This window comes from Thunnus thynnus, chromosome 22, assembly GCF_963924715.1.
Source record: "Thunnus thynnus chromosome 22, fThuThy2.1, whole genome shotgun sequence".
In the NCBI taxonomy this organism is placed as follows: domain Eukaryota; kingdom Metazoa; phylum Chordata; class Actinopteri; order Scombriformes; family Scombridae; genus Thunnus; species Thunnus thynnus.
In genome coordinates this window covers 6,187,406-6,198,288 of record NC_089538.1, presented here as the reverse complement: position 1 = coordinate 6,198,288, position 10,883 = coordinate 6,187,406, and the positions used below count along the sequence as shown (strand labels likewise).

General features: G+C 38.9%; 2 protein-coding genes across 2 annotated transcripts; both read left to right on the top strand.

The window, feature by feature from the left end:
- Positions 1 to 287: 287 nt before the first annotated feature.
- LOC137175159 (immunoglobulin kappa light chain-like) lies at positions 288 to 2,180 on the top strand. Its single transcript, XM_067580868.1, has 4 exons — positions 288 to 291; positions 412 to 1,356; positions 1,447 to 1,490; positions 1,613 to 2,180. The coding sequence occupies exons 1-2, from the start codon at positions 288 to 290 to the stop codon at positions 1,125 to 1,127; spliced, it is 720 nt and encodes a 239-aa protein (XP_067436969.1). The 3' UTR covers positions 1,128 to 1,356; positions 1,447 to 1,490; positions 1,613 to 2,180.
- Positions 2,181 to 6,094: 3,914 nt separating this feature from the next.
- On the top strand, positions 6,095 to 8,719 carry LOC137174616 (uncharacterized). Its single transcript, XM_067580021.1, has 5 exons — positions 6,095 to 6,183; positions 6,294 to 6,986; positions 7,105 to 7,218; positions 7,305 to 7,348; positions 7,474 to 8,719. The coding sequence occupies exons 1-5, from the start codon at positions 6,126 to 6,128 to the stop codon at positions 7,591 to 7,593; spliced, it is 1,029 nt and encodes a 342-aa protein (XP_067436122.1). The 5' UTR covers positions 6,095 to 6,125; the 3' UTR covers positions 7,594 to 8,719.
- Positions 8,720 to 10,883: the final 2,164 nt, after the last annotated feature.

Here is a 10,883-nt window from a genome sequence, read left to right as displayed (position 1 = left end):
ATTTCTTGGTTGTTTATTTTTCAGTGATTTCAAATCAAATCAAAGACGAGCCTTTATGTTCTTCATATGTCTCTCACCATGTGAATCTTCTCAAAAAACAAGCACATGTGGCAGTGAACACGTGATCATGTTTCCTATACAGTGTCACTTCAGATTGGCCAATCAAACGCAGTCTTGTCTATGAGGAGTGGAGAAAAGTAAATGATCTTTTCATTTCACATGGCAAGTTGAACACGATGACATCTCCAGTGTTTGCTTTCTATCTCACATGTCTGTTCTTGGGGAAAATGGGTGAGTTACGTGTTTGTGATTCCAACTTTTATCTGTTAGTGTTGTTAGTTTTCAAATATTTACTGATTACGTTGAATTCTATCGCATTCAATACTTTTTTTGTCTCTTATTTCACTTCAGCTCAGGTGACTCATCTGAAATTCTCCTCATCTGTTCGTCAAGACAGTGGTTTTATATCAGCTAATGTTGGTGATGACACGACTTTGCAGTGTTTCTGTGAAGATGTTGTTGCAAAGCTTTACTGGTATAAACAAATTCTGGGACAGAAACCAAGGCTCATCTCCACCTTCCAAAAATATGAGGTAATCAGCACGTTTCATGATGAATTCAAGAACAATCCTCGCTTCACACTGGATACTGAAAACGGTAAAAATAACTTGAGGATCACAGATTTGCACATTTCAGACTCAGCTACTTACTACTGCGTTAGTAGCTATTTAAACAAGTTAGAATTTTTGGAGGGCACTACTCTCAGTGTAAAGGGTTCAGGTTTGAACATCCAAGCTTTGGTCCATCAGTCGGCATCTGAGAGCATCCGGCCAGGAGGCTCTGTGACTCTGAACTGTACAGTACACACTGGGACCTGTGTTGATGGAGAACATAGTGTGTACTGGTTCAAAAACTCTCAAGAATCTCAACCAGGAATCATTTACACACATGGAGGCAGGAATAATCAGTGTGAGAGGAACAGCAACACACAAACACACACCTGTGTCTACAACTTGCCAATGAAGAGTCTGAATCTTTCTCATGCTGGGACCTACTACTGTGCTGTCGCCTCATGTGGACAGATACTGTTTGGAGACAGGACCAAGCTGGACTTTGAGCGTAAGTAACTTTTTAGGAGACGTTGTCCCTTTTGATACAGTCTTACTCCCTCATCAAGCTTAAGATAAAAACATGCTGAAAGCTCTGTTTCTGATATCTGGCTCTCGGTAGATGGTGCGGACTCTTGTCTTGTCTTGGTGTATTTCTTGAGTGGAGCTTTGGCGTTCACCACCATCCTCAGTGTTTTATTGGCTTTGTCAGTGTACAAGATGAAGAAGAGAAACAGCTGCCAGTCAGGTACAGGCAAATGATTCTGCTTGTTTATGACAGCTTGTATTCACTGAATTTGGCTTTTGAATAAAAGAGCATTTTCTGTTTCACAATCAGAGCCTCATAATGGATTTGCAGCTCCGTCCACAGCAGATGCAGAGGTGAATGCAGTTTTGATTAACTGTTGAATTGCTATTTAACCACTTTTTTATAGCACAACAATTAATTGTGTTGTGGACATTGTTTTAATTGCAGTGTGATTTACTTTTATATATTTTGTTAGCAGGGTAACCAAGACTCAGACAACCTCCATTATGCTGCTTTAAATGCAAATGTGGCAAACAGATCAAGAGGAGCGAGGAACAACTCCAAGAATGAATGTGTGTACTCCAGTGTAAAGATGTAGGACTTGTGAATAAGGTTTCTTAGAATCTTGTTTATTGTGTATTGTAGTCTTAGATAAAGGTCTACATAAAGGAGTGCCTCGTGATCTGCAGTCAAAAGATGAGATTCTCTGTATTTTGGTAGGGTTTAGTAATTTGCACATTCAGGACTCTCTAGTCTCTTTGTTGCTTGTCAGTGTGCTTTAAAGTTTATCTACAGGATGTCTCTGCTCTTTTCTTAAAAAAAACATGTATCTTGAATCATATTCATATGTTATATATATTATTAAAAATCATATTCTTTTTGCTATTACAAAAGTATATTTAGAAGGCCAGATTCATTTATGCTGTACAACAAGCTACTGTTTGGTTATGAGGAACATGACGGGAAAAAATGGTATTATTTGTGTTTTATCTTCAATGAGTTTTAACCTGATGAACTGCTGTACAACAAGCTACTGTTTGGTTATGAGGAACATGACGGGAAAAAATGGTATTATTTGTGTTTTATCTTCAATGAGTTTTAACCTGATTAACTGCATTGTAATGTTTCATGAACGTTTTGTGTCAGTAATGATGAAATAAATCTAACCATGGAACACTTGAGACAATGTTTGCGTTATGTTTAAGCTCTGATAGTGCTACCTCTGGCTCACGATGCTTTGTGTACTGGATAAAGCATGTGGCTGATCTCACTCGTCCCTGGCCAGGTGCAGATACCGACACACATTCTCCCCACTGTGCTGGATGGACAAAAAGAAAAAAGACAAAGTAGTCTTAACAATTGATGACAGCTCTCTTCTAATACAACTGCTGTTGTGGTTGCTGAAAATTGTTTAGGGTGCAAATTTTCCTCTTAAACTGAATGAATGTTCATAAAACGTAAAAGCTGAGTGGCTCAATGATGGACGAATCTAGTAAAAATGTTAACCATTACAAATATTTACTGAATGTTAACTAATGTCAGAACCCAAGTACAACTGGAACCATATTTTGTTTCCAAAGAAGTAGAAAAAGGCTGTTACCACACAGTGACAAAGGTCAAAATCTCAACAAATTAGTAAAAATGTAATTTAAAATTCTCATGCTGTTGTTTTTAAATAGCCAATGTATTGTAACATTTGGCCCCATTGACTGCAGTACAGTATATTACAGTCATCTGGCAGACACTTTTTTCAAGCACACCTTAGATTTTCCCATACATGTACATTGCGAGCAACTTGGATTTCAGTGTCTTAAGGAGCACCTGTCACCAGCTTCTACCAATTGAGCTACAAGCGACACTAATATAATGTTTTTGTCAAATACAACTTTAGTTGGTCATTTTGTCTTTCTGTTTTTGATCATATTTATTTATTATAAGCTGTTTGCACTCATCATTTTGGTTTCAAAGTAAAATGGCACACAAAGATTTTCAACTGACTTTATGTCCAAGTTTTTTGATCTGACTGATGAGCTCAGACAGCACCTGGGAAAGGCCAAGATATCCAAACAACTGGCATTCTTTCTGAAAACATGAGGCCCTACAACTTCATTCTACTAATAATGTGGTTACAGTAAAGTCTGTCTGAATTCCAGTCACTCTGAGACCTGTTGACCCTTATCTCTAATCTTTTTTGCTTTGTATCTCTTTTAGTGAAACAGGCTTTGTGGTTTTCAGCAGGACGTAGAAGTCTTTGTACTCTCACATACATGCTCCTTAAGATAAAGACCACTTCAACATCCCATAATTGTGCAGTCCTTTTCAGGTAACATGTATGGAAACTGCAATACTGCTGTCCACTTGAAATACTACTTAAAATATAACTGATAGCAAAAGACAGAACAACATAGTAAAAGCAAATAAAAGCAGATATTTAAAAGTATATTTCAACCAGAATGATGTAAAAAAAAAAAATCCTAGATTTTATAATCAAATGTGATAAAAAAAAAAAGAGATCCAATTTAAATTCAACTTAACACGAGTCAATGAAAATAAGATCTACAACAGATTCTACTTACAAGATTAAACTGTCCTGATGAGGTTGATTTATAAGACAAAAGCCTGTTCAACCTCACCATTGTGGTATCTATTCATACAGATTGCTTTGGTTTCAGGTTGAACACATGCAACATGTGACAGTTTAACTGTGAGTGGTGTATGGTTTTGAGTCTCAATCAGTGGAGGTAGGAGATACTGGGTGCTGTGCTGTTATGGAGTCTGATGACTGATGGCACAAAGAGCCCCCTAAGCACTTAGAGGCACGTGGCTGGATGAATCTGTGGCTGAACGTGCTCCTGAGCTGCCTCAGCTCAACATAGAGAGGATGAGAGTGGTGGTCCATGGTAGTTTTCAGCTTCCTTCTCATCCTCCTCTCTGTTACTGCCTCCACACTGTCCAGTTCCATCCCCACCACAGAGCTGGCCTTCCTCACCAGCTTGCCCAGTTTGTTGGCACCACAAGACCCTTTGCCACCACCCCAGCACACCACAGCAAAGAAGATAACACTGGCCACTACAGACCAGTAGAACATCCGTAGCAGCCTAGTGCACACATTGAAGGACCTGAGCCTCCTCAGAAAGAACAGCCTGCTCTGTCAACACTGAGCCCTCTACAGGCCCTCTAGTTTGTTGGTGAGTTGCACCCTTAGGAACTTGTAGGTGTCCACCATCTCCATCCCCCACTTATGACGACAGGGGTTCTTTCTGTGCCGGAAGTCCACCACCAGCTCCTTGGTTTTCCCAGTGTTGAGCTGAGGGTGTCTGCTGTCACACCATCCTATGAAGTTCTCGACTAAGTCTCTGTACTCCTCCTCCTTGTCATGTGTGATACAGTCGACATTCGAGGAATCATCCGAGAACATCTGAGTCAAAGCATAAGTCAGAGGTGTAGAGGGTGAACAAAAATGGTGACAGTACAGTTCCTTGTGGTGCGCCAGTGTTGCTGGTCACCATGTCTGACAAGCAGCCTTGCAGCCTTTCATACTGCGGTCTGTTGGTGAGGTAGTCTGTAATCCAGGCCACAAGGTCCTGGTCCACAGCCCAGACCATAGAAATGGTCATAGACGTCAAGCGGTGTGCAAATGGTGTGACTGTACAGGGCCTTGCACCTTTTATGGCCTCGCAATACAGTTAGTTTTTAACCAAACATACTTCAAAGCAAATTTTCTATCTGTCCAGTGAAAATAAATGTCACATAAAAAGAGACCTGCATCCAGAGCAAGTCTATGTAACGGACTAGCTAATCAGGCTCATACTGCTCTCTGAACAAATTTTTCACAAATGCAGGAGTTGGACAAAATGTTTGGATTACTTTTTAATCTGATGAAATGTGTGAAATGGAGGATACTGATCTCCAAGGGCACTGACTGAGTAACTCGCTGAGCACATCTGAATTTCCATACATAAACCTACAGGACCTGTTCCAAGAGCTAAGGATACTCAGAGAGATCACTCCAAAGGGAACAACTACAGCACATCAAACCCTCCGTTTCCTCAAGCATCAGATAAACATTTCCGACAGTGAGATTGCATTCAGAATTCTTCTGACAATCCCGGCGAAGGTGGTATTGAGAGAATGCCACCTTCAAGAATGACAAGTTTTATATATAGAAACAACGTCTGACTTACTCAAGAGACAACGCACAGTGAGATCAATTTCTACTGAAGTCGCTAAAGTCTTCCTTTTTTGCAGTCAAAAATCATATCCAAGTATAATTAGGGGGGAAATGTATTCAATTATTTTCTATGTACGTTTGACCTTTAATTTATTGTCCAAATCTGTCTTTTTGCCGCAGTACAGATGACAGTCATGTGTTCCCTGGTCTACAGCGCGGCAAGAATATTGTCAAGTATGAAGAAACTGCACATAATATTAGTAATAGGGTTTATTAATTACTTGTTTATTGATATCTATGTCTGGCATCTTAAGGTAGTTATTAATAATCACATCTTCCTAATAAAGATCAGTTCACTGCCAGAGGCTGAGCATGGCTGAACTCCACTATATGTTTTTATTAATGTTACATTACCTTGAAACCAAACAATGGTTAATTAATCAATATATTATCTCCTTATGACTGAAACCAAGCAGACTATGGATAATAAACTAATTTTACCAAACCAAATATTAAACAAACCTATAAAGTCCTGTCAGTTAGATCAGTATGAATACATGTGTACTATGTGGTCATAAATTTCAGTGATTTTAAAGCTAATGTAGAGATGAGGAATCTGTACTGTATGTAGTTCATTTAGCTCTCACCGTGTCTCAAGAAACAAACTTGAAACTAAAGGTGACAGTGAACATGTGATCATGTTTCCTAAATAGGACACATAGTGTCACTTCTGGTTGACCAATCAAACGCAGTCTTGTCTCTTAAGAGTGAAGAAAAGATCAAGATTCTTTTCAGTCTGCCCGACTATTTGAACACGATGAGATCTCCAGAGTTTGTTATCTTTCTGACATGTCTGTTATTGGGACAGAAAATGGGTGAGTTGTGTTTTTATGAGTCCAGTTTGTATGTTTTAAAATGTGCAGTTATTCCTCCTTTAATTATGTGTTTATAATGTGAATTTTCTTTGTCTTTCATTTTACTTCAGTTCAGATGACTGATGTGAAATTCTCCTCATCTGTTCGTCAAGAGAGAAGTTTTGTATCTGTTAATACTGGGGACAACTTGACTTTGCAATGTTTCTATGACGGTGTTGTTGCAAGGCTTTACTGGTATAAGCAAACTCTGGGACAGAAACCAAGAATCATCTCTACTTACTACAAGTATGAAAGTAATGGCACTTTTCATGATGAATTGAAGAACAATCCACGTTTCGCACTGGATACTGAAACTGGTAAAAATCACCTGAAGATCACAAATTTGCGCATCTCAGACTCAGCTACTTACTACTGCGCAAGCAGCTACTCATCCAAGTTTGAATTTGCAGAAGGAACTATTGTCAATGTAAAGGGTTCAGGTTTGAACATCCAAGCTTTGGTCCATCAGTCGGCATCTGAGAGCTCTGTGACTCTGAACTGTACAGTACACACTGGGACCTGTAATGATGGAAATCACAGTGTTTACTGGTTCAAAAACTCTGAAGAATCCCAACCAGGAATCATTTACACACATGGAGGCAGGAATGATCAGTGTGAGAGGAACAGCAACACACAAACACACACCTGTGTCTACAACTTGCCAATGAAGAGTCTGAATCTTTCTCATGCTGGGACCTACTACTGTGCTGTCGCCTCATGTGGACAGATACTGTTTGGAAACGGGACCAAGCTGGACGTTGGCAGTAAGTAACTTTTTCTAACACTGGTTGTCCTTTTTTATAAGTGTATAACTCCGTATTTAAACTAAAAATAACACAGCTAAAAGCTTTCTACTGTCTTCTGGTGTCTGGCTCTCTGCAGATGAGGTGGATTCTCTTGTGTATTTGTTAAGTGGAGCTTTGACATTCACCACCATCCTGGTTGTTTTACTGGCTTTGTATGTGATCAACAAAAGAAACAGCTGCCAGTGTAAAGGTATGATAACTGCTATTCTTTGTAGTTGACAATGTGTATTCATTGAACATGGCATTATAGTAAGCTCACTGTTTGATCTTTCTCAGAGTCTCAGGTGAGATTTTCAGCTCCCTCCACATCAAATGCAGAGGTATGTTCTTTTTCTTTTTTTAGATAAACTATTGTAATACCATTCAAACATTTTAAGCACAATTATTTTCTGGGATCTGTTTCTATTTTTATCAAATACTGTGATTTACTATATTTTATGATCAGGGTCACCAAAATGAAGAAAACATCCATTACGCAGCTTTAAAGGAGCACAAGATCAACAGATCTAGAAGACAGAGGAACAACACCAAGGCTGAATGCGTATACTCAAGTGTAAAGCAGTAGAACTGTACATGTTTTATATTTGTTGCAGTGTAATAAGATATGCCTTTATTAGTGCGTCTAACAAACTCATAAGAGACTGAGATCATGTTATCAGTATATTTTTCTTGTGACCATAGAATGGAGCAGCCATAATTCCCAGAGATGAGTTGATTCAACCAGTTATTTGAGAATGTATGTTGGTGTTGGATTGAAGTAATAATATATTTATGTCAAATTAAAAAGGTTTTAATGTTCTATCCACAACCCAAGTCAAATTTTAGCAAATCAGCAAGCTAAGGACATTTTTACAAGATGGGCTTCAGAACAATTGTATGTGAGACAGAACTGCATGAATGCACATTGGCTGACCTCAAGCAAAATTATGTGACAGGCTGGATTTACTGTTGTGAATGTTAAATTATGCTATTTATAACTTTTTTCACTGGGACAGAAAAAGGTTGAAGTTGAAACAAATCAACACAGAATGGAAAAGACAGTAAAAGGGAAACATGAGGGACAGAGAGCGGGTACAGCACTACAGAGCAGATATCTCATATGTAACTTTAAGGCAAACAGAGCTTTAATATCATCTCACTGGGTCAACAAAGTTGGAAGTTTTTCGAATCATCTACTGGATTTTAGAAGACAAAACATCAAATCTCAAGGGATTGTACATACAATAGCTTCAGCACTTCAAGGCTCTGAAAACATATTTTGCCAATCAGCTTCCCACTATGAGCAATGGGACCCTATATGAACATTTCAAGAATGTTTTCTGCCAAAAGTTTTGCCTATTTCACTTGAGAGATATCTGTTTGAGCTGTTTCGTCTGCGCTCCGCTCAGTAGTTTAATGTGGGCGGGGCTTGCTGGGAGTAAGGTGATGTCACGTATTTCTGTCCCAATCAGACTTTTGCTAAATTTGAATCAGAATCTGACGTCAGTTGTTGGGTTGTTGGGTTATTTTGCCAAGCCACTGTCAATCACATCTGTGCAAACCACACCCACACAGTCCTGGTGAAGCAGATTAGCTGAGTTTTGAGTGTTAAACTCTTAATAAAGAAAAAGTAAGAATGTTATCTTTTTAACTTTAACTTGAATTTTTTTTTAAAGAAGTGTAATAACTTGCATGAATTCTGTGAAGTAGTAAAAAATGTGGATGATATATAAGCAAAACATTCTGCCTTTGAGCCATGTACCATACTCACTATGTTTAATAGAGATATTCCTCTGGTGTTTCATGAGGTGGTGTCATGAGCTGAGAAGAGATGAGGCTCACCTCCCAGTTTCTGTACCTTATCAGAAAGACAAAATGAACCAAAAGAATGAGATGAGAATAGTGTTACACTAATGAGGATGTGTGTGGTCATATACAGTATCAGTCAAAAATTTGGACACACCTTCCCATTCCCTTGAATGAGATAATGTGTCCAAACGTTTGACTGGTACTGTATGCTTTGGTCATTTTAAAGCTAATGCCATTGCTGACAAAGTTGAAGAGTCATTAAGTTGCTCATATACTCCTGACCTTGTAAATCCTCTCTTAATACTATAACTGGCTCTGAACATGTGATCATGTTTCCAAAGTAAGACATTAGGCATCACTTCTGATTGGCCAATCAAACACAGTGCTGTCTGTGAAGAAGAAGAAATTCAGTGATGCTATATGACAAGTTTCTGTGACACTTTGAACATCAGCACGTACACGTACACGTACATGTGATTGAACCCACAAACCACAAATGTTATCTGCCAATGTGATGAGAAAATGTAAAGTGACAGAAAAGGATGAGTCATTCTTGTATGTTATGATAAAAAAAAAAACATAAACCAATCACGGGGGTTAGTTTCAAACAATGGGCCTCATTCATAAACAGTGCGTATACATTATTATTAACATATATATTATACATATTAGAACCTCAGTTATTTAAAAAAAATGATTGGGCCTAAATATACAACATTTAAAATTGTGAAATTACCAATAATACACAACTTATTTACTGATTGTAAAATGAATAGCTAAGACATTGTAATCTATAAATCATCATCACAAATGGAATGAAATTATAAATAGATTAAAACTGTCATGTTAGATGACAATATCTTATATATTAAATGTGACAGCGATTAATTTCCTCCATCAGATTTGGCCGTGATATATGCAGCTTGTTAACCAGCAGCCTGTTCAGTGTCCTCACAGCCTGACAGTTCAGTAGTGGCACAGGGAGGGATGCTCTGCATCTTCACTGCATCACGGCCTGTTGTGGTGAGAGACGAAATACAATGCACACCTGGTGCAGCAGTAGAGATTTATTTAGATTAATTCCACAGATCTACACATTAACCAACTTTTTATTTTGTTACAGACGTACTGAGTGGTAGTGGTGCAACAGGTATGCAGGCTGTATACAGGATTCACAATCAGGCTCCAAACGATTGTATCAATGACATGTTTACCAGCCAAATCTACTTCTGAAACTATTGTTTGAATTTCACTAGCAGCAAAGTTTTTCTATATTTTTACCATCATATCCTTCTTTGTAATGATTGACAGCTGCATTGCTCCAACAGAGCTTTCCTTATATAGAGACATGGCGGTGTGGTAGTATGCTAATGTTACAGCTCCTGGCCTGCAGCACCTGGCCTGAAATACAGGACAGAAACGTGAGACAGGAAGACGTGGCTTGTCGCTGTTGAATTGTCCACAGTTGTGAGGAGAAGACAGCAGCGCATGCGCCTTATTACGGTCACTGTGGCAAGCCACGGTCTCACACTGCCACCTATTGTCAGAAAACTGCTATAGCAGACCAATTATTCGGATTTAAACTAGATTATGCTTTTTTTTTTTTTTTTTAAAAAAAAAGGAAAAACAGTACAAAAATAAAGTACATATCCTCTTTCAAACACTAAAATCAAACAATTTAATTTACCAAAATGTGATCACACTTTAGTGGGCATCAGACTGTTGGGACTACATGTGGACCACAGTTTACCACATGTCTCAAGACTCCAAGAAACCTGAGCCCTGGGGGTTCGCACCCAAAGTGTGAAGCTCCACCCATGGATCCAGGTTATCAAAACTAGAGATTCCTCTCTTATCTTTCTCTTTTCTCCATAAGCTGCAGCAGGAGCAGCTCCTTGCTCTCTTTCACACCTCCAGCAGCTGCTGGAGCAGCTCTCTGCTCTCTTGTGTGGCCTGCTCACAGCAGACACACACAGTCTTCTTTACGGGCAGAAGACGCGAGAGCCTGCCTAAGACTCAGAAACTAAGTTCCTTGTGCCAGCAGCTAACACATAAGTCTGCTGGCCA